Source organism: Trichomycterus rosablanca, chromosome 1 (genome assembly GCF_030014385.1).
Source record: "Trichomycterus rosablanca isolate fTriRos1 chromosome 1, fTriRos1.hap1, whole genome shotgun sequence".
NCBI classification, from domain to species: Eukaryota; Metazoa; Chordata; class Actinopteri; order Siluriformes; family Trichomycteridae; genus Trichomycterus; species Trichomycterus rosablanca.
In genome coordinates, this window is record NC_085988.1 from 49327253 (window position 1) to 49351604 (window position 24352).

At 39.1% G+C, this 24352-nt stretch overlaps 1 protein-coding gene and 1 long non-coding RNA gene across 4 annotated transcripts; one reads left to right on the plus strand and one right to left on the minus strand.

Annotated features, from left to right (window-relative positions):
- The first annotated feature begins 424 nt into the window (after positions 1–424).
- Positions 425–20503, plus strand: LOC134312211 (uncharacterized). The gene is made up of 6 exons (XR_010011516.1): positions 425–468; positions 11896–11981; positions 12155–12264; positions 12419–12513; positions 13705–13776; positions 20040–20503. It is a non-coding gene; the product is annotated as an uncharacterized LOC134312211 (long non-coding RNA).
- slc38a2 (solute carrier family 38 member 2) lies at positions 10929–21311 on the minus strand. 3 transcript variants are annotated; one of them, XM_062993940.1, is made up of 16 exons: positions 21280–21311; positions 20009–20140; positions 19770–19842; positions 19566–19681; positions 18245–18318; positions 18065–18157; positions 14699–14774; positions 14330–14412; positions 14169–14227; positions 13908–14051; positions 13723–13802; positions 13367–13467; positions 12417–12541; positions 12128–12272; positions 11879–11973; positions 10929–11574 (listed from the first exon to the last, which is right to left on the minus strand). In XM_062993940.1, exons 2-16 carry the CDS (start codon positions 20134–20136, stop codon positions 11461–11463), a joined length of 1506 nt encoding a protein of 501 aa, XP_062850010.1. In that variant the 5' UTR covers positions 20137–20140; positions 21280–21311; the 3' UTR covers positions 10929–11460. The 3 variants fall into 3 exon arrangements, with proteins under 3 accessions (XP_062850010.1, XP_062850002.1, XP_062849999.1); XM_062993932.1 differs by lacking the exon at positions 21280–21311 and adding an exon at positions 21070–21267 and having other exon boundaries at positions 20009–20137; XM_062993929.1 differs by lacking the exon at positions 21280–21311 and adding an exon at positions 21070–21267.
- Positions 21312–24352: the final 3041 nt, after the last annotated feature.

Below are 24352 nucleotides of genomic sequence, written 5' to 3' on the forward strand. Positions count from 1 at the left end.
ACTTCAACTCACCTGACTGCATGTCTTCAGAATTGTGGGAGGAAACCAGAGCACCCGTATGAGACCCAAGTGGACACAGAGAGAACATGCAAACTCAAAGCCGGGAAGGAGCCTGGCCACCTGACACAGGAGTCCTAGGCCCTTCTTGCTGTAATGTGACAGGGCTAACCACTGCACTACCATGTTACCCACCATTTCAAAATCAAAAGGTATTAAAATAGAGTAACCTCTCTCTATGTGATCTTTTCAGCTATAACAACAGCCACTCTTCCAAGAAAGCTTCTGATGTGGGTCAAGGAAGCTTTAATTCATTCCAAAGCTGTTGAGTGAGGCTGAGATCAGGGCTCTGTGTAGACCACTGGAGTTTTTTTTAAACCAAGCTTTTCTTCATGTGTTTTTAGACCTTACTTTGTGCACAGGGGCACGTTCAAGCTGAACCAGGAAAAACAGCTTCTCTAAACTGAAAAGGTAAAAGCATATAATTACCTTTATTTATGATTTATTACACCTGTTAGCAATTTTTGCAGCTAAAGTAACCATTTGTTTTATTAAATACAAATAGCAAAAACACTAACCATAATACCAGTAAGGGGTGGCACGGTGGCTCAGTGGGTAGCACTGTCGCCTCACAGCAAGAAGGTCCTGGGTTTGATCCCCAGGTGGGGAGGTCCAGGTCCTTTCTGTGTGGAGTTTGCATGTTCTCCCCGTGTCTGCGTGGGTTTCCTCCAGGAGCTCCAGTTTCTTCCCACTGTCCAAAGACATGCAAGTGAGGTGAATTGGAGATACAAAATTGTCCATGGCTGTGTTTGACATCAAACTTGTGAACTGATGAATCTTGTGTAACGAGTAACTACAATTTCTGTCAGTGTGTAAAACATGACGTTAAAATACTAATAAATAAATAAATAATACCAGTAACAAAACACTACTGATATGAAGGCGCAGCTGGTAAAGAGGGTGCCGCAGAGCACCATGAGTCCTATGGCCCTGGCATACATTTTTTCTGTCTGTGAGGTGTTTGACATGTTCTGCACATGTCTTTGTGGGTTTTCTTCTCTTACTCTGGTGGTTTCATTCAATCAACAAGTTTTATTAGCATGACTATAGAATTTTGTATTGCCAAAGCTTTAAAACCGTAATAGTAATTAAGGAAAGTGAAACAACAGTGACAACAGCAAAATATTGTAACAACACAATATCAGTAATAGGGAAATATAAATCAATTATGGTCAATAATCATATTTTCAATGGCAGATTACAGCAGAGGAAAACAACAAGATTTTTAAGCTAATCACTCTCAGGTAATAAGTTAGTTAGTTATGCAACTCAAATGAATGCTATTGATTAGTCAGGTGTGCACATACTTTGGCCATACACCGATCAGCCATAACATTAAAACCACCTCCTTGTTTCTACACACATTGTCCATATTATCAGCTCCACTTACCATATAGAAGCACTGTAGTTCTACAATTACTGACTGTAGTCCATCTATTTCTCTACATACATTTAAAGCCTGTTTTCACCCTGTTCTTCAATGGTCAGGACCCCCACAGAGCAGGTATTATTTGGGTGGTGGATCATTCTCAGCACTGCAGTGACAATGACATGGTGGTGGTGTGTTAGTGTGTGTTGTGCTGGTATGAGTGAGCTTCCTGTAGCTGCCTGCATTCAGTTTAAAACACTGATGCTCGCCTACAAAGCCAAAAATGGACCAGCCCCAAGCTACCTTCGTGGTCTAATCAAACCCCACTCTGTACCACGCAACCTCCGAGACTCTAGTCTCGCTAGACTTGAGCCTCCACCCAGGACTAAAGGAAGACAAGCATCAAGGCTCTTCTCTGTTTTAGCACCCAAGTGGTGGAATGAACTTCCTCTGTCTGTCCGAACATCTGAGTCTCTTGCTGTCTTTAAAAAACGATTAAAAACCCACCTTTTTACTAAGCACTTAAGCTGACTTGTACTTATTTACTAAAAATTTTTTCCATTTCCCAAAAAAAAAAAACCACTTTGGTTCTAACAGGTTTCAGCAGATTTGTGTTCTTCGACTGTTGTTTACTTAAACTTGAGAAATGAAATGTTTACTATGGAAGCACTTCTGTAAGTCGCTCTGGATAACAGCATCTGCTAAATGCAGAAAATGTAAATGTAAATGTAAAAATGAGTGGATCAGACACAGCAGCGCTGCTGGAGTTTTTTTAATACACTGTCCACTCACTGTCCACTCTATTAGACACTCCTACCTAGTTGGTCCACCTTGTAGATGTAAAGTCAGAGATGATCGCTCATCTATTGCTGCTGTTTGAGTTGGTCATCTTCTAGACCTTCATCAGTGGTCACAGGACACTGCCCACGGAGTGCTGTTGGCTGGATATATTTTTGGTTGGTGGACTATTCTCAGTCCAGCAGTGACAGTGAGGTGTCAGTGTGTCTTATCCACTCAAACCAGCACAACACACAACACAGCACAACACACCACCACCATGTCAGTGTCACTACAGTGCTGAGAATGACCCACCACCCAAATAATACCTACCCTGTAGTGGTCCTGGGAGAGTCCTGACCATTGAAGAACAGCATGAAAGGGGGCTAACAAAGCATGCAGAGAAACAGATGGACTACAGTCAGTAATTGTAGAACTACAAAGTGCTTCTATATGGTAAGTGGAGCTGATAAAATGGACAGTAAATGTTGAAACAATTAGGTGGTTTTAATGTTATGGCTGATCGGTGTATAGTGTATTTATGTCCAATATAATTGCATTTTAACATTCTTGCCCCACCCATTTAGGACACTCGTTTAAAAATTTAGAAAATTTAATGTTTGAACTTCTGGTCCTAAAACATACAAAAAATAAACTGGCTACTGGTTTTAATATATGAGTGAGCAAATCTATTCATTTATTTTCATATCCTAATCGCTTCATTTTGTTCAGGATTGCGGTAAGCCTGGCACCACCTGAAAACACTGGCACATGAGGCGAGAATAAACTCTGGGCTCAGGAAACCGATGTACTGTTGTCATGATTTGAATCCTGATCAACAGAACCATGTTGCTGCGTCACCCACTCAATCTGCTGCATGGTGTTTCACCTACCAGCAGAGGACGCTTTTGTCTAGTCTAAAGAATACGACTGAGCTCAGTGGCTCATGGAGCTTTGACATTGTGTTGGACAGTCTGCTAGATTTATCCCTTTACTGTTACACCACTGGCATCCAAATCTTTGGAAATAAATCTACAAAAAAGTGAATACAGGACATTATAAAACGTCCTGCACATGTCTTGTGGGTTTTCTTTTCTTTCTCTACAAATGGCCAGCGATGATGAATCGTGGATCACTAATTTGTGCCAAAACATCATGAGAGGATTGTCAATCAGTTCAAAATGAACATTTCTTAAAGCAATAATAAAATTTTAAAAATCATTTAGGTCTTTCACCATCCACCGTACATAATATTATCAAAAGGTTCTGTTTGTCTGTTAGGATTTTAACGTCATGTTTTACACTTTGGTTACATTCATGACAGGAACGGTAGTTACTCATTACACAAGGTTCATCAGTTTACACAAGATTATATCGAACACAGTCCTGGACAATTAAGTATCTCCAATTTACAGTAGACCCTTGATTTACAAATTTAATTGGTTCCAAAGAGCTGTTCTTAAGTCAAAATGTTCTTTAGTTAAACCTATTTTTCCCATAAGAAATAATGTAAATAGAATAAATCCGTGCAAGACCTCCCAAACCACCCCCTTACCTAACCTTTCTAATGTCTTAAATGGTCTTTTTTGTTATAAATACAAGTATATTTTCCCTTATTCATAAATTATGGAATAGACATTCCTGTAATAAATAATAGTAAACAACAATACACAGTACGTGTTCTGTACCATACACCATAATAAATTTCCTTCTTTTTTTTTTTTCATAAAATCTATCTACCAGAAACAACAATAACTCTCATATTTCTCTATTATCTCCTTCTTTATTTGAACAGTGTTGTATTTTGTAGGTGTAATTGCACGAAAGAAAGAATACTTTACTCAGCGGACTTCCTTCTTCTCTCTCACTCACTGTCCCCTCTGTCTGATACACAGTGACAGCTACTGGCAGGAGTAATTATACAACAACAAATGTAATAGATTTGTTCATTGTATATACAGTGGGGTCAAAAAGTATTTAGTCAGCCACTGATTGTGCAGGTTCTCCTACTTAGAAAGATGAGAGAGGTCTGTAATTTTCATCATAGGTACACTTCCACTATGAGAAACAAAATGAGAAAAAAAAATCCAGAAAATCACATTGTAGGATTTTTAAAGAATTTATTTGTAAATTCTGGTGGAAAATAAGTATTTGGTCAATAACAAAAGTTCAACTCAATACTTTGTAACATAACCTTTGTTGGCAATGACAGAGGTGAAACGTTTCCTGTAAGTCTTCACCAGGTTTGCACACACTGTAGCTGGTATTTTGGCCCATTCCTCCATGCAGATCTCCTCTAGAGCAGTGATGTTTTGGGGCTGTCGCTGGGCAACACGGACTGCACAAATTTTCTGGCTAGGCCACTCCAGGACCTTGAAATGCTTTTTACGGAGCCACTCCTTTGTTGCCCGAGCGGTGTGTTTGGGATCATTGTCATGCTGGAAGACCCAGCCACGTTCCATCTTCAATGCTCTCACTGATGGAAGGAGGTTTTGGCTTAAAATCTCACGATACATGGCCCCGTTCATTCTTCCCTTAACACGGATCAGTCGTCCTGTCCCCTTTGCAGAAAAACAGCCCCAAAGCATGATGTTTCCACCCCCATGCTTCACAGTAGGTATGGTGTTCTTGGGTTCTTCTTCTTCCTCCAAACACGACGAGTTGAGTTTTTACCAAAAAGTTCCATTTTGGTTTCATCTGACCACATGATATTCTCCCAATCCTCTTCTGGATCATCCATATGCTCTCTGGCAAACTTCAGACGGGCCTGGACATGTACTGGCTTAAGCAGGGGGACACGCCTGGCACTGCAGGATTTGAGTCCCTCTCGGCGTAGTGTGTTACTGATGGTAGCCTTTGTTACTTGCTCTCTGCAGGTCATTCATCAGGTCCCTCCGTGTAGTTCTGGGATTTTTGCTCACTGTTCTCATGATCATTTTGACCCCACGGGATGAGATCTTGAGCCCAAGGGAGATTATCAATGGTCTTGTATGTCTTCCATTTTCTTACAATTGCTCCCACAGTTGATTTATTCACACCAACCTGCTTGACTATTGTAGATTCACTCTTCCCAGCCTGGTGCAGGTCTACAATTTTCTTCCTTGTGTCCGTCGACAGCTCTTTGGTCTTGGCCATGGTTGACTGTTTGAGGCTGTGGACAGGTGTCTTTTATACAGATAACGATGTCAAACAGGTGCCATTAATACAGGTAACGAGTGGAGGACAGAAGAGCTTCTCAAAAAAGAAGTTACAGGTCTGTGAGAGCCAGAAATCTTGCTTGTTTGTTATTGACCAAATACTTATTTTCCACCATAATTTACAAATAAATTCTTTAAAAATCCTACAATGTGATTTCCTAGATTTTTTTTTCTCTTTTTGTCTCTCATAGTTGAAGTGTACCTATGATAAAAATTACAGACCTCTCTCATCTTTCTAAGTAGGAGAACTTGCACAATCAGTGGCTGACTAAATACTTTTTGGCCCCACTGTATATATATATACAGTGTATCACAAAAGTGAGTACACCCCTCACATTTCTGCAAATATTTCATTATATCTTTTCATGGGACAACACTATAGACATGAAACTTGGATATAACTTAGAGTAGTCAGTGTACAACTTGTATAGCAGTGTAGATTTACTGTCTTCTGAAAATAACTCAACACACAGCCATTAATGTCTAAATAGCTGGCAACATAAGTGAGTACACCCCACAGTGAACATGTCCAAATTGTGTCCAAATTGTGCCCAAATGTGTCGTTGTCCCTCCCTGGTGTCATGTGTCAAGGTCCCAGGTGTAAATGGGGAGCAGGGCTGTTAAATTTGGTGTTTTGGGTACAATTCTCTCATACTGGCCACTGGATATTCAACATGGCACCTCATGGCAAAGAACTCTCTGAGGATGTGAGAAATAGAATTGTTGCTCTCCACAAAGATGGCCTGGGCTATAAGAAGATTGCTAACACCCTGAAACTGAGCTACAGCATGGTGGCCAAGGTCATACAGCGGTTTTCCAGGACAGGTTCCACTCGGAACAGGCTTCGCCAGGGTCGACCAAAGAAGTTGAGTCCACGTGTTCGGCGTCATATCCAGAGGTTAGCTTTAAAAAATAGACACATGAGTGCTGCCAGCATTGCTGCAGAGGTTGAAGACGTGGGAGGTCAGCCTGTCAGTGCTCAGACCATACACCGCACACTGCATCAACTCGGTCTGCATGGTCGTCATCCCAGAAGGAAGCTGACGCACAAGAAAGCCAGCAAACAGTTTGCTGAAAACAAGCAGTCCAAGAACATGGATTACTGGAATGCCCTGTGGTCTGACGAGACCAAGATAAACTTGTTTGGCTCAGATGGTGTCCAGCATGTGTGGCGGCGCCCTGGTGAGAAGTACCAAGACAACTGTATCTTGCCTACAGTCAAGCATGGTGGTGGTAGCATCATGGTCTTGGGCTGCATGAGTGTTGCTGGCACTGGGGAGCTGCGGTTCATTGAGGGAAACATGAATTCCAACATGTACTGTGACATTCTGAAACAGAGCATGATCCCCTCCCTTCGAAAACTTGCTGAGGAAGCTGAAGGTAAAGGTGATGGACTAAACCCAATTGAGCACCTGTGGCGCATCCTCAAGTGGAAGGTGGAGGAGTTCAAGGTGTCTAACATCCACCAGCTCCGTGATGTCATCATGGAGGAGTGGAAGAGGATTCCAGTAGCAACCTGTGCAGCTCTGGTGAATTCCATGCCCAGGAGGGTTAAGGCAGTGCTAGATAATAATGGTGGTCACACAAAATATTGACACTTTGGGCACAATTTGGACATGTTCACTGTGGGGTGTACTCACTTATGTTGCCAGCCATTTAGACATTAATGGCTGTGTGTTGAGTTATTTTCAGAAGACAGTAAATCTACACTGCTATACAAGTTGTATACTGACTACTCTAAGTTATATCCAAGTTTTATCTCTATAGTGTTGTCCCATGAAAATATATAATAAAATATTTGCAGAAATGTGAGGGGTGTACTCACTTTTGTGATACACTGTATATATATATATATATATATATATATATATATATATATATATATATATATATATAGAGAGAGAGAGAGAGAGAGAGAGAGAGAGAGAGAGAGAGAGAGAGAGAGAGAGAGACGCTCAGTCAACTTGTTTGTGACGTTATGTGTTTTGCGAATTTCGGTTCGTAATCCGAAATTAGTTTGTATGGTAAACTGTTAGTAACTCAAGGGTCTACTGTAACCTCACTTGCATGTCTTTGGACTGTGGGAGGAAACCGGAGCACCCGGAGTAAACCCACACAGACACGGGGAGAACATGCAAACTCCACATGGGGATCAAACCCGGGACCTTCTTGATGTGAGGCGACAGTGCTACCCACTTAGCCACTGTGCCGCCACAGAAGGTTCTGTAAATCTAAAGAAATCTTAGTCTGTGCAGGGCAAGGCATCTTTTAATGTGCGTGACCTTCGAGCCCTCAGATGGTATTGCATGAGAAACCAAGTACAAACATTAGCTTTAATGGCCGTGGAATTGATGGAGTTCCGTGCTTATTGAAAAGGCTGGTAAAATTAGCTAGTGCATATCCAGTCAGTAATGTTATTTACATTTGTGAAATTTACAGGGTTAAATATTCTAGGTTTGACTTTGGGTTGCGGATGTTTGAAAAAAAAAAAAAAAAAAAAAAAAAAAGGACAGTTGATTTAGATTCTTTTTGGTGTTACGTATCCATAGAGGAACATTTTATTTTAGACAGTGCTTGAAACAAGACTATTTAAAGACCCCTGGGAATGCTGTTTTAAATAATACTCAGGAATTTGTGCACCTCTGTTACACAAGGTAAAGTAATAAAAAGAAAATATCCCTTGGAGCATCCAGCTCCCAAAAAGTAAGCAAACTACACATAGCTGGGTTATCTTTGTACTTTATTGAACAATAATAACATGATATACAGTGTTTCACTGAAATGAGTGGCCTTTATATTCAAGGTGTTTCCTCCCTCTTGTTTAAGTACAGCAGTGTAAAGACAATGTGCACCATATGTGCAACACAGGTGTAAGACCACTCAGTTTAACAGCAGATTTTATACATGAAACACTGAGCAAAATTGACAAAAAGGCATATATATACACAGTTCGACATATATACAATTATTTACAATATATATATTCATATATAAATATAGTAAAATAGATTAAATTACATGATGTTCTATAAATAAGTGTTGAACAACAACATCTTGGATGACATGAGGGTAGCAATTGGAAGCACAATGAGGTTTTACTAGTGTGAAGGCTGCATGCATGCAGCCTATATTCACTCAACAGGCTCATGACTAACCAGTGGACGTGACAATTGTCAGACTAATCCTCTTGTCCTTTGTCTTTCACTGACATTTCCCTCTTTGTTTTTCTTATCTGTCTCAATCCCCTTCCAGCTGAATAATTTAAAAAAAGCATCAAGCTGCCGATGGCTAACACTGAGATGGTAAACAAAGTTGAACAGACACTGAAAGCCCCTTTATCTACGTCTTGGAAAATGTAAACGTACCGTTATGTTCGTAAAGTATCGATCAGCCATCATAAAAGAATCAAAGGTTCAAGTTCATTAATGTGAACAACCACTGAATGTGGTTTAAATGAAATTTCATTCACTAAAACATCTGTAATACCTTCTAATTAATAGAAGAATAGCAATCTATCTTTCAGCCATGTCTTTTGAGCAAAAAAGTTATTGCTTTAAAAGATGTGCTTAAATAAGATTATAATTACAATCAGAAAAAAAGCTACTTAAACATACCTTTAGAGTACAAACGCTGATCCCTGCTACCCTTTAGTGCAGGTCTTATACTTTTAGTGAGCAGGAAATGTAGTATACCTTTAAAACACCATTAGGCCTCTGTGGTAGTAATGAGGGCGCAGTTACATTGTTTGTACATTGGGAAATGTACCTATGCAGTATAATTTTTTCTGACAGTATTCTATTTGACTACCATAACAGGTGAAAGTCTACAGATAAACATATTTGTTCATTAGTAGATCTAAGCAATTGTTACAAGTTGACTACAGTAGTACAGTTAAATGGTATTGAAACTAGTGCTATTAAAGCAGATTAATGTTTCATTTGGTGCTGTTTACATATACAGTGTATCACAAAAGTGAGTACACCCCTCACATTTCTGCAAATATTTTATTAAATCTTTTCATGGGACAACACTATAGAAATAAAACTTGGATATAACTTAGAGTAGTCAGTGTACAACTTGTATAGCAGTGTAGATTTACTGTCTTCTGAAAATAACTCAACACACAGCCATTAATGTCTAAATAGCTGGCAACATAAGTGAGTACACCCCACAGTGAACATGTCCAAATTGTGCCCAAAGTGTCAATATTTTGTGTGACCACCATTATTATCCAGCACTGCCTTAACCCTCCTGGGCATGGAATTCACCAGAGCTGCACAGGTTGCTACTGGAATCCTCTTCCACTCCTCCATGATGACATCACGGAGCTGGTGGATGTTAGACACCTTGAACTCCTCCACCTTCCACTTGAGGATGCGCCACAGGTGCTCAATTGGGTTTAGTCCATCACCTTTACCTTCAGCTTCCTCAGCAAGGCAGTTGTCATCTTGGAGGTTGTGTTTGGGGTCGTTATCCTGTTGGAAAACTGCCATGAGGCCCAGTTTTCGAAGGGAGGGGATCATGCTCTGTTTCAGAATGTCACAGTACATGTTGGAATTCATGTTTCCCTCAATGAACCGCAGCTCCCCAGTGCCAGCAACACTCATGCAGCCCAAGACCATGATGCTACCACCACCATGCTTGACTGTAGGCAAGATACAGTTGTCTTGGTACTTCTCACCAGGGCGCCGCCACACATGCTGGACACCATCTGAGCCAAACAAGTTTATCTTGGTCTTTGTCAGACCACAGGGCATTCCAGTAATTCATGTTCTTGGACTGCTTGTCTTCAGCAAACTGTTTGCAGGCTTTCTTGTGCGTCAGCTTCCTTCTGGGATGACGACCATGCAGACCGAGTTGATGCAGTGTGCGGCGTATGGTCTGAGCACTGACAGGCTGACCTCCCACGTCTTCAACCTCTGCAGCAATGCTGGCAGCACTCATGTGTCTGTTTTTTAAAGCCAACCTCTGGATATGACGCCGAACACGTGGACTCAACTTCTTTGGTCGACCCTGGCGAAGCCTGTTCCGAGTGGAACCTGTCCTGGAAAACCGCTGTATGACGTTGGCCACCATGCTGTAGCTCAGTTTCAGGGTGTTAGCAATCTTCTTATAGCCCAGGCCATCTTTGTGGAGAGCAACAATTCTATTTCTCACATCCTCAGAGAGTTCTTTGCCATGAGGTGCCATGTTGAATATCCAGTGGCCAGTATGAGAGAATTGTACCCAAAACACCAAATTTAACAGCCCTGCTCCCCATTTACACCTGGGACCTTGACACATGACACCAGGGAGGGACAACGACACATTTGGGCACAATTTGGACATGTTCACTGTGGGGTGTACTCACTTATGTTGCCAGCCATTTAGACATTAATGGCTGTGTGTTGAGTTATTTTCAGAAGACAGTAAATCTACACTGCTATACAAGTTGTACACTGACTACTCTAAGTTATATCCAAGTTTCATGTCTATAGTGTTGTCCCATGAAAATATATAATGAAATATTTGCAGAAATGTGAGGGGTGTACTCACTTTTGTGATACACTGTATGTTGATTATTAAGTGCTTTTCAATATACAAACCAGTAGGAAATATTTTTTTTGGCAAAAGATAAAAAGAGAATTCAAAAGATTGGTGCTTAGCCTTGAGTCAAGTTCTTGCTGCCACTGCTTTGCAAGTTGTGGCTTGGAGCTGATCGGGTTTTGATTGTGAGTCAGAATAGCTAAAGCTGAAAAGTTTGCAATCTTGCACTGAGCTCAGTCTCAAGACCTCAAATCTTTCATTTCTCTGTAATGCATCGAATTAAAAAAACAAACGAATGAAATCGGATGAAATCCATCACAGCAACAAAAGTATTATAAAAAGCACCATCTTTGTGGCCTAACAACATACTGTACAGAGTTCAGCACATTCTTTCAGAATGGTATAGGTCTTTGCTCTGGGTTGAAAAAAGAGCAGCAAGTTTCTTTGTGGCTTTAGCAGTAAGGGACTGGACAGCGCTCAGTGCCACAACAGACAGGTCAAGAATGCCTGTCACTCACGCTGCCGACACGTACTTTAGTGACCGTCCCCATGGCCCTGTGAAGCAGTAGAGTTGTGAATCCAGTCCATGATGATCAAAAACATGCAACCAAACATGACAATAAATCCACTGCACAGAAACAAGGTTGCCTGCAGAACACACAAAAGAAATAGGATTAAACAGCCATTTTTTAAACAGCTTGTTCACATTTTATAATGGCTTGCTAGTACAGGCCACACTTTCAACAAAAATGGTCAAAAGAGGTGGCCAAAAATGACCATAATGGCATATACACCCATTGAGCAATTTATTTGGTACACCTATCTGGTACATACTGTATAATATATATATATATATATATATATATATATATATTACTTTTTGTTATAAGTAATAAAAGTAATATATGTTTTCCATATAATCATGATCAACAACACAATAAGATTCTCTTACCCCTATCTTTTGAACAGACTTCATTGGCTCCTTCACCAGCTTGATGTAGAAAGCAGATGGCAGAATGAAGATCAGCATAGCAGCAGCAGAAGCACCTTGAAAAGTAAAAAACATAAAAATCTTAGTCAAATCACTTTTTCAAATCGTCTTTCAGATTTTCTGTTTACTAGTACTTCATAACTAAGATAACAAAGTTTGTCCTTTCTACTAGATATTTACATTGTAGTCTTGTAGTGAAAGATAACCTACCAATGAATCCAAATATATCCCTGATAGTAGGGACAAAGATGACAAGCACGTTAACACTGATCAAAAGGATCACTGTGATGCCGATATGCCGAAACCAGCTGAACCCTTTGGACGCACACAACAGTTGGTTTACTGAGGTACGAATCTGTAAGCCACAGAAAATATTTGTCACTTTTAGATTTGAATAATGCCACCAAATATTTGAATAGGTGTGGAAAAAACAATCCAGTATATAAACCTTATAAATTATTGTTATCAATATTGTGTGATCCTAAATGGTTTTACTTACAGGGAAGAGGACAACCGGTACAGTGAAGGTGACGGCGGTCAGAACAGCCAGACGTACGATCAGCAGCACCACATCAAAATCGTAGACTTTTGAATAAGTATGCAGAAGTTCAGGCTCAACAACACCTGTAAATGACAGTCATTTCAAACAGTTAGTCATGCACCTGTTACATAAAGAAAAATCAATAGTCAACGGTTTCTGAGCTGAGACTCAAACACTGCAATGATGTCAAAACTTGCTTGCGTAATATTTCCAATACTTCAAGCAAGCCAAGAACATCTGCAAACACACAATGTTGCTTTCCTGCCATGACAAACAGCAAGGGGGCAGATGTCAGGGCCTCTGTCTTTCTCAGACCTTATGTAAGCGTCACTGCCACGGCAGAAACTAGTGCTATTAAAGCAGATTAATGTTTCATTTTGTGCTATTTACATATATATTGATTATTAAGTGCTTTTCAATATACAAACCAGTAGGAAATATTTTTTTGGCAAAAGATAAAAAGAGAATTCAAAAGATTGGTGCTTAGCCTTGAGTCAAGTTCTTGCTGCCACTGCTTTGCAAGTTGTGGCTTGGAGGTGGGGTGCGTTGTTTTCTGGTATTTTGAATCTGACATTACCTGGTATTGTATGGTATTAACTAAACCCTTAATAAGAAAATCTAGATGTAACAAGCTGAACACTGAATGCATTTTCAGCAGAGCACCCCATACAGAGACATGCCTTTTTGCACAACCTAGTTCGCCATGTGGAGGGAGCACAGTCACAGTGTGAGCCGTCTTTCTCCCCCACCATGTATGGGGAAATGGCGCCTCGTTAGTGAAAGAGAGCCCTTTCCAGTTACACTGGATGCTTATTGAAAATGTTAAAAATCTCCATCTCTATTTCTAAATGTGATATTATTATCAGATTTGAACATGTACTGTGTTGTGAGGGTTATCATGTGCTTACCATGGAAGGTTAGGTAGCCGAACAGAGCAGCCAGCAGATACATGACAAACATGGCCAAGAATGACACATTGGCCACCCCCTGCATCTTTTTCCTGGAACGACTGGGTAGAAAAAACAAAAAACAAATATGCTTAAGCTTTAGCCATTTTGAAACACTGTAAAGCCTGAATGGTTACATAACTATTTGAGTACATACTGAACTACTAGCAATGCTAAACGTTACATTACGAAAAATAAATAAAAACATTCTACAACCGATTATACAGATTATATCTATCCAACAAAATTAATGAAATGGTAAACATTTTACTAATACACATACGTTTTATTTATTCTAGAGAGCTCAACTGACTTACTCTTTAAGCTCCTCGTACATAGGCAGAATTGCTGGGTGGCACACAAAGGCGAAGGTAAGAATGGGTACAGCATACACAGTCTAGGGAGAGACCAAATAAAATTAATACACCTGTCGGACTACATATACCAAAAAAAAAAGTACAAGTTCCACCCTAACAGCTGGCATCTAACATTTTTTTTTTACCTGAGAGTTGAAAACAAAGTATTTGGGAGTGCAAGCATCCTCTTCGTAGCTGGTTGCATTAGTGTGTCCGAGTGTTCCATTGAGTGTTATGTTGAGTAACTCATTAGGCAGTGGGCAGGGGATCTCAAACTTCTTGTAAATGACCTAAAAAAAACCAAAAGCAGGTAAGCAAAGCTACCTAAAGAGACCCAATTTAATATAAACAAAGACTATCTATCTACAACTAGGGTAAGAATATAAAAGAACAAGATTGTTACTTACCACGATTAAGAAGAAGACCATGCACAATAATGAAAAGCCACTTGTGTAGCCGAGGTAGCCTGTGTGAAAGAAGAACTATCATGTTAGTTTTTGTTTCCTGTCTGGCTTAAACCAACCAAACACTTCCCTTTAACATCCCTATTTGGTTCTAAAACACTTACCCAGATTTTTCAGTAGTGAAAGTGGCAGAATGATTAAGAATGACACAAGCACTACCAGGTAGTCTCCATTAGTGTACCATAGCCTGAAAGACAGATTTAACTTTTAAGTATTTGGAGAACTTTCCAATCATGCATTTTTCAAGAAAGGATTATGATAACATTAAACTAAAGCAATAAGCCACGAGAGGCCGTGCGTTACTGTGATTTTAGCACGGGAATGACGTTTTTGGCATGACGCGAAGCGGAGTGCCTAAAACTTCTTTCCCGTGCTAAAATCATAGCAGTAACGCACGGTCTCGAGTGGCTTATTGCTTTAGTTTAATGTTTCATTTCATTTCATTTCATTTGCTTTTGTCCATATGGTCTTACCCTTCACTTTTTCCCACGAATGCTTGAATTACAATTGGTAGCTCATACTTCACGATGTAAAGGTAGCTGGACATGGCTGGAACCAAAACAAAAAGACAAGAGAGTTACTTCTTAACTTAAATGCATGTTTTTTTTTTTGTTTTTTTTTTGCAATTTAACAGTATGCTTTGTTAATTAGCAGAACATGTTATCATAAATAATAATGTGGCAAGAGTCTGCATTTGAAAATAAATTTGGTTAAAAAATGAAATATAAAGATATAACTAAATATAACTATATATATATATATATATATACAGTCCTGCTCACCATTATTGGCACCCCTTCATTTTTTGCATAAGCTGTACAATATCTTCAGAAATAAATGGAAATGTACCAAATTTATATTATCAGGATTTTTTAATTGGAGGTCCAAAGTAATATAACGAAGAACATTGTTTTTCAGCTTACATGTTGTCATTTTAAAGAAGAAACAGAAAAAAACAGCATGTGCAGTAATAAAGGCACCCCTCCTTAATATTTGGTTGCACACCCTTTGGCAGTGATGACAGCCTCCAAACGTTTCTTGTAGCCATCTATAAGCCTCTTGCACTTCTCAGCTGGTATTTTCTCCCACTCTTCCTTTGCAGTTTGTTCGAGCTCTTGAATGTTTGCAGGGTTCTTTTTCCCAATGGCAGATTTCAGCTCACCCCACAGATTTTCAATGGGATTGAGATCAGGACTCATTGCTGGCCATTTTAAAACAGTCCATTTCTTCCTTTTCAACCATTCCTGCGTGCTTTTGGATGTGTGCTTTGGGTCTTTGTCTTGCTGGAGGACCCATGATCTTCGACTCAAACCAAGTTTTCTTACACTGGGTAGGACATTTTGCTCTAAAATCTCTTGGTAATTCTCCGATTTCATGATTCCTGTGATACGGTCGAGGCCCCCAGTACCAGACGCAGCAAAACAGCCCCACAGCATTATGGATCCTCCACCATGCTTAACTGTAGGTAGGGTGTTCTTTTCCTTATACGCTTCATTGCGCCGTCTGTAAACAAACTGTTGGTGTGCATTGCCAAAAAGCTCTATTTTTGTTTCATCGGTCCACAGAACATTTTCCCAGAAGGATTGTGGTTTGTCCAGGTACTCTTTGGCAAAGTTGAGTCGTTCCTTTTTATGTCTTTTCTTCAGCAATGGTTTCTTTCTTGGCCTTCGCCCATAAAGCTCTGCTTGGTTTAGTGTGCGCCGTATGGTACTTGTTGAAACCAAGACCCCAGACTGTTCCAGGTTGGCCTTCAGGTCTTTGGATGTTTGACATGGTGTTTTTTCCACCATTCGCACCAACCTTCGAAGACATCTCTCATCAATTTTCCTCTTCCCTCCACGTCCAGGGAGGTTCTTGACTGTTCCATGCTTGGCAAACTTCTTAATAACATTGCGCACTGTTGAAACAGGGATACCAAGGTCTTTGGAGATGGCCTTATACCCTTTGGAGGTCTTGTGTTTGCTAATAATAGCACTTCTGATGTCCTCAGACAGCTCCTTTGTCTTCACCATTGTGACAAAGGAACAGGGAATAACTTGTGGCTTTTTAAAACACTGAAGTCATCATTCATTGGGTAATTAATGTCACATGGGCACTGACAATTTATCACAGGTGATTCTCATTTGTGATTTAGCACAGGTGAGTCAAAATGTGTTTCCATACTGATTTACTGTAAAGGGTGCCAATACCAGTGCCACAGCAAGCTTTAGGTTTTTCTATTTTTTCTCTCCCATTGTTTTTAGTTTTAAATGTTGTTTATCATTTGCTCTTTTGTATCAAACACAAGTTCTCTATAGAAAAAAGCTGTTACACTTGATTCATTTTTTTTCCAGGAGATATTCCACATTATGTACTTAAATGGGTGCCAATAATGGTGAGCAGGACTGTATATACAGGGGTTGGACAATGAAACTGAAACACCTGTCATTTTAGTGTGGGAGGTTTCATGGCTAAATTGGACCAGTCTGGTGGCCAATCTTCATTAATTGCACATTGCACCAGTAAGAGCAGAGTGTGAAGGTTCAATTAGCAGGGTAAGAGCACAGTTTTGCTCAAAATATTGCAATGCACACAACATTATGGGTGACATACCAGAGTTCAAAAGAGGACAAATTGTTGGTGCACGTCTTGCTGGCGCATCTGTGACCAAGACAGCAAGTCTTTGTGATGTATCAAGAGCCACGGTATCCAGGGTAATGTCAGCATACCACCAAGAAGGACAAACCACATCCAACAGGATTAACTGTGGACGCAAGAGGAAGCTGTCTGAAAGGGATGTTCGGGTGCTAACCCGGATTGTATCCAAAAAACATAAAACCACGGCTGCCCAAATCACGGCAGAATTAAATGTGCACCTCAACTCTCCTGTTTCCACCAGAACTGTCCGTCGGGAGCTCCACAGGGTCAATATACACGGCCGGGCTGCTATAGCCAAACCTTTGGTCACTCGTGCCAATGCCAAACGTCGGTTTCAATGGTGCAAGGAGCGCAAATCTTGGGCTGTGGACAATGTGAAACATGTATTGTTCTCTGATGAGTCCACCTTTACTGTTTTCCCCACATCCGGGAGAGTTACGGTGTGGAGAAGCCCCAAAGAAGCGTACCACCCAGACTGTTGCATGCCCAGAGTGAAGCATGGGGGTGGATCAGTGATGGTTTGGGCTGCCATATCATGGCATTCCCTTGGCCCAATACTTGTGCTAGATGGGCGCGTCACTGCCAAGGACTACCGAACCATTCTGGAGGACCATGTGCATCCAATGGTTCAAACATTGTATTCTGAAGGCGGTGCCGTGTATCAGGATGACAATGCACCAATACACACAGCAAGACTGGTGAAAGATTGGTTTGATGAACATGAAAGTGAAGTTGAACATCTCCCATGGCCTGCACAGTCACCAGATCTAAATATTATTGAGAAGCGAGTTTTGGAGAAGCGAGTCAGGAAACGTTTTCCTCCACCAGCATCACGTAGTGACCTGGCCACTATCCTGCAAGAAGAATGGCTTAAAATCCCTCTGACCACTGTGCAGGACTTGTATATGTCATTTCCAAGACGAATTGACGCTGTATTGGCCGCAAAAGGAGGCCCTACACCATACTAATAAATTATTGTGGTCTAAAACCAGGTGTTTCAGTTTCATTGTCCAACCCCTGTATATAACAGGGCATATATAACGTGTTAGTCCTTTGTAATACCTTTAAAACGTTAAGAAATTATTACACCTCTAGCTAGCACATTATCAATGTCAAACTTTCAACACAAAGCCACATTTATTTATTAAAAGTTTGTTTTCAGGCATATTGGCAATATATCAATAATAATAAGGATGTTTTACCTCCAATATTCTGCATGGTGATGGAGCAGGATGCTGCCAGCTTGCCTGGCATGCCAAATGCCTTGTACCCCAATTGCTCATACACCATAGACCCTGATCATAAAAGGAATTCACAATCAAAACCCACCATTATATTGAACATAATACAATAAATGCTGGTTATGGTTAAACGATACTTACCTCCTTGATTTGCAGTCTTGAGCAGTAGATGCACAGAGTAGAGGGAGAATATAGAAACTGCTATCAGCAAAATACTGAAACGGAGAGCAGAGAAATGCTATAAATTGCTGAGCACACTTTGCTGCATTTTGTATTATTGTTGTTCTTTGGTTTTGCAAGGTCAATCACTCTATACCAAAACATAATATTTCTCTAAATAGGCAAAAATACAGACTGTTTAGACATTTCTGAGAAACTAGCAGTTTTTCTGAGGAAATGTTCAAAATACAGTGTGGTTAGGTGATTTTTGTAGCACGCGAAGGCCGTGAAACCCTAATTCTTATGCTAATGATTTTCAGTTGCATAACTACATGGCAAAATGTAATTCTCTGATCATGCTTTTAACATGCTTCTGACTGGAAAAAGCTTCACAGTCTAAGCATAAAATACCTTTCAATTACTAGAGGAAAACTCATATACATGATGTATTCACAGTAAACACACTCTTAATTGTAATATAAAACCCTGGTTATATGGCACACCTGTAGTACTATGGCTTGCCAAACACTTTAAGGTACACCACCCATGCTCTTTATTTAATTAAAGGCTGGTCCTGCCAGTTATTAGTGAGCTCTAAGGCTAAGAGCCTTAGTCAGTCTGTGAGTAACAAAGAGTGTAATGCACAAGCATTCAATCACTTTTCCCTACCTATAATTTTCAATCACACAATCTTATAATTGTCTGTTTGTAAACACGTGCTATTTGGGTGGAAGTTCATATGCAGGAAGTCATACACATGAACTCTTCAGAGCTAAATCAAATGAGGCAGATACACTCATGAGCGCTGTAATCAGATCTAAAACTGGGGCAAACTACAGCCCTAATTACCATCATATGGAAGTGTTGCCACATTTATTACCTTATAAGTGTATGCATATTCTGCAAAGAATTTTGCTCTCTTCCTAAATTGTCATATTGCTATATTGTTCACAAAACCTTATTCTTCTTAATCAACAGACCAAAACTGGGAGATGAAAGGTTATGCACCATCTGACAAAAGATATGTATCTACTGCCTCCACCATTTATACTGCGGTATAAATAGATTTTTAATGCTGCTGCTGTATAGTAAAGCTTCAATCAACTGAGCAGAAGTGCATTATATACTAAAAAAAGATTCAGAATTCCAATTTAACATGAATCCAACAAAAGACTCACACACTTTACAATGCATTACAATACATTAGGATACTAACATACCAAAGAACCATTAATATAATAATCAAAACGTCAGCAACCTAAGCACAACTTTGGCGTCTTTATCAATTATAAAATATACTTACACAAACAAGGCAATGCCAGTGTTGGCCATGGCATATGAGAGACCCAAAATTCCACTGCCCATAATGGCATTGCCCAGATTAAACACAGACATTCCAAACGATGCTGTTCCAGGGTGCTAATTAAGAGCAAAAGAAAAAGAGATTAAAATACTGATTCTTAGAACAAGAAAAAATACTGCAGCTCTTATCTGATCGGGAACTTACGTATTCAACTTCGTACTTCTTCTTGCCATTAGGAAGGAAGTTCTGACTCTCAGCATCCTTGTCTAGATTTTGACTGCAAATAGAAAAGGTCACATTTAGTTCCACTTTGTAGTGTATGAAAGGTTTAGTATGTGTTTGAATTTACTGTGAAATAAAACCTCCATGAATGTTGAATTATATGATAGAGTGAATAGTGGCACACATTAAAATATTGTTTTGCGTATTGTGCATAAAGGTACCTGCTAATTTGCATTTTCATTTCTTCACCAGGCAAATTGTTAAAGTAACTCATCTTGGGGAGAAAGCTGCTCTCGTCGTTGTGTGAAATGTTAAACCGGCTCTCGGCTCCTTCAGGATTTTTGTTCATTCTGCTGAATCAAAAAAAAGGATTCAAATGAGCAGGCGATCGTGCTTTGCGTTTCATATTGCCTACAAGGGTTTTGTCACCGACACGCAGAACGGTGAGCGGTGCTTCAAAGCTTTAACCACGTGACCCAGCCTGGATGGAGGAGGGTGCGGTGGGAAGCAGCTGACTCACTGAACAGGAGCAGTGGAAAATTCCAACCGGCATCACTTACGCACCAGGATGATCTGAACATCGCCATGCTACCACAATGCCAACATGAACCAACAGTTATGTAGATCAGTGGGAAAAGAATCTGTATGTAAACATGGCTGATAAAGGATCGTTTTTAAATTTTATAACATTTTCTTGTACAATGAGTAAACACATTAGGTCAGATTAAGTAGATGTATTTTTTTTCGCCCAGTGGAGACAATAATACCAATTAAAATATTACATTATATCCTATTATAGAGAAGATAAGGATTACTGGAAACAAAGCCACGTGCGTCCGTTTTGCGCAAGCCTTATCCCCACCCAGACGGATATGATGATCCCAGTCATTAATCAGACATCCCAAAACACAACCGGCTTTCAAATTACAAACGCGAATTCCACGCTAACTCCATTTAACAGGTCGGATAGTTTTGTTGATATAATATTTCACTTAAATGTAAACGGTTAAAACACGTGACTGCAGTTCCGCTCGAGAATTTATTTATTTAAATGTTCGTCTCGTGCTTCTGCTCTTTCTCACAGATATGAAGGGCAACACAACGTCATTTTAAATCATTTGTTCAAAAAGCATATTTTATAACCATAAACAGCTCAAAACACATATTTAATTCTCAAATGGAATTTTTGTTTAAACGTAAAAGCTATTTTTAATTGTTAAATTATTATAACGACATTACTCAGATGAAATAAGTTATTATAAAACGCTAAATCTTATCTTACCTCTGAGAAAGGGTTAAAATATCCTTGGCTTTGATACCCACTGCGCGGGTATGTGGTTTTATATCAAACACTTCCTCTTTAGCGGTCGACAATAAATAGGATCAGTTTTTCTTCTTATAACCTTTAATTCTTCTTTATATATTAACAAAATGGCTGCATGTAAATAAATACAAATATAATAAATATTAGGCTACAATACTGTACACTTACTAAAGGCTAAAACTGGTATAATACCGCACTGGTTTTAGTTCCAAAGAAGCATCCACCCAAATATGAAAAGCCGGTGGTGGCTGAGCGTTTATATGGCACGAATTGCATCAGCCCGTCTCAGTGCCACCCGTTGGTCAAGGGGCGTGGCCTGCGAGTTTGTATACAAAACACTGGCCACTCTGTAGCCGCCATTTGGCTACATTTCCATAAAAAAAGGATAGATCTCCTTCGATACTTTCACCAGTTTGTCAGACTCAAATTAAGGTTAAACCTTATTAAAATAACAAAATAATGCCCAAAAAGCATATTACCATAGTACTATATTAAACACCAACAAAAATACACTCATTGACCACTTCTTAGGAAACACCTATCAACAATGGACTCGCACTCATTGCCGATTCGTCAGCTGCACTTGTATGTGTTTAAGTCAGGAAACATACTCAGATAGTCTTCAACATTTAAACAATGCCCGGTTGGTAATAGGGCATCTAATGTGTGCCAAGAAAACATTCCCCACACCTTTACACCTCACCACCACAAACTTACTTACAATTATGTCATTATTTTCTTTATTTCTTTTAGTATGGACAGATCTTATGTTATTAGCCCGTATACTGCACAAAAATGCATGTAGATTTACAGCAAATTGGTGGCTTAAATAAATTAATTAACTGACATCCAGAATTAACAGACCTGGGTAAAGTATAATCAAAATCAAGAGCTATCTTCCAGGAAGATTTTGACATTAGAAGAAGTCATTCATTCACTGCTAAAATGCTATGAATGACATGTCATGGTTGCAGCTGGTCAAGTTTTTCCTGTTTTTTCTTCCTTTTAGACATATCATTCACGCGTGAGCACCTTCAAAGCCTGGCCCGAATGTTTCCTGCTGAAAGTTTCAGAGGAAACACAAGGGAACTCTGCTCTAGTTAGTATTACCCATGGCTTAAGGGCTACTGGTGGCTTTTCTAGCCAGGGTTGGAGACAAAAGCTGTATCAGCAAGGGAATGTCTGATGTATTAAACCAGGCATGGGGCCCCAGCGTGCACATTTATTCCATAGGTAGATCTAGATCAACACACACATTTTTTGTCTCTGTGGTATGTAAAAATGTTTTCTTAACCATAAAAAAGATTTTTGCTATTGTCATGGGAACTATATACACTGTAACAATATATTTAAAAGCTGCATGTTAATGTTTCATTTTCTTTTTAAAGAAAATGTTTTTAAACTGTGCACATTTACAATTAACCAGAATTATTGTTATCTGTAAAGGATGGGTAAAAGTAATAAAACATCTTTAAATATAAGACCTAAAGTTGATAATTCTAAAAACAAAATAAGAATAATAAAAATGCTGATGAAAAGTAATTAAAAAAAAACACGTTCCTATGTGCCAGTTATTGGCACCTCTTAAAAGTCACTAAAACAGTAAAAAATACCACTAAGTTATGCTATGCTGTACTGTGTTTTTAGAGCCCCAGTTAAACACATGCATATATTTTGACAGATGTGAAATTTAATGAAGTATTTTAAGCCAAACTTTGAAGATTGAAACCAGTTCTTTTGTTCTTTGTAAGATAAGTTGGGTAGCACAAGCTGGGTAACACTGAAAAGACACAGGAGCTGTTTTAGTTCATCTAGGTGAGAATGTTTCAATTACAATTGCAAAAAATTGATTTTTCCATGAATTACTCAATTAGTGGACAATTTTGTCTGATCCTTGTTTAAGTCATATTAATAAAAAACACATTCTGCCTAAACTAAAAACACACACTCTGTTGCACATTTTAGGTCTTACTCCATTGTGTTTAACAACTGTTATTTATGGAGCAGTAATGTTTTGTGTAGCTAAAAATCAAACCTGAAAAACAGTGAAAAGGAATTGTAGGCCATTATGAATAATTAAGAGCCTTCTTTACAATATACAGTTCAATGGTTATTTGGGTTGATCTTTGGACTTCTGGTAGGTTAGAAACACATTTTTTACTTCTTAAACTATTCTATTGTATTGTTTGTTTTGGTTTGTATTGTATTGTATTTGCATTGTATTGCTACTTCTTTGAACAATATATATTGGAGCGCTGACCTGATATTCTGCATTAAAATGTTTAATTTAAAGATGACATGGAGCACAACAGTAAGTGTGGGTGTAAGTCAGTGTCCACAATAGCTTTTGCTAGGAACACTGAATGCCTGTTACCTACTAAATCCATGGCTATAGGGAAATTTGGGTACTTTAAATAGTCTGTAGTTCTAAGTAAATAAATGGATAGATGAGTGTGTGATGACTTGTGATAAGTTGGTGCTCTCTCCAAGGTGTATTCCTGCATTGCGTCCAGTGTCTCTAGGTGAACTTCAGACCAAGTGGATAAAAAGGTCACTATACATACAGTATATATATATATATATATATATATATATATATATATATATATATATATATATATATATATATACTGTATATATATATATATATATATACTGTATATATGCCTATGAGGCAGCAAAGCTAGTCAAAAATATGATACACTCTTTACAATGCTTCAGATTTGGGATAAGGTTTTTTCTGCTGGTCTGTGCTGTCACCCTTGCATTAGTTTCTCTATTAGTTACCTCTATCTGGCCTTGTAAGTTGTGCTCTTGTGTGATTTCTGTTTTCATCCCCATTTGTTGTCATATTGTGGATTGATGATCTCTTGGGTCTTTATTGTATGCTTCATGCATTTTTGTAAAGACTTCTGAAGATTTTAAATGGTTCAAATGAAGACATCTTCCTTACTTTGTGTGCCTTTTCATAACCACCTTCAGTCTACCTCCACCAGGATACCAAGAAACAGAAAATGACTAAAAGTTTAGAATTTCAACCATGACATAGAGTGAAACCTGATTAGGTAGATCTGAAAAGGAAAAAGAAAATAAAATGAAGCAACTCTGTATATTTAATAATATTGGCAGTCAGGAGCTCGGTGAGAGTGTGATTCTCTTCCCGGTCTCCCACAGTGCTGGACAAAGGGCATTTCATCTTCTCCTGGAGCTATGCCTGATCTTCTGTAAAGTTTTTTTTTGT

What these genes read in the sequence shown, in the direction of transcription:
- slc38a2 (XM_062993940.1), bottom strand. Translation starts at nt 20,136, where the DNA reads ATGAACAAAAATCCTGAAGGAGCCGAGAGCCGGTTTAACATTTCACAC. An exon ending in CACCATGCAGAATATTGGAG is followed by an intron (nt 14,775 to 18,064) that starts GTAAAACATCCT and finishes TTTTGGTTCCAG; the next exon opens with CCATGTCCAGCTACCTTTAC. An exon ending in CGGCTACCTAACCTTCCATG is followed by an intron (nt 12,542 to 13,366) that starts GTAAGCACATGA and finishes TGTCATTTACAG; the next exon opens with GTGTTGTTGAGCCTGAACTT.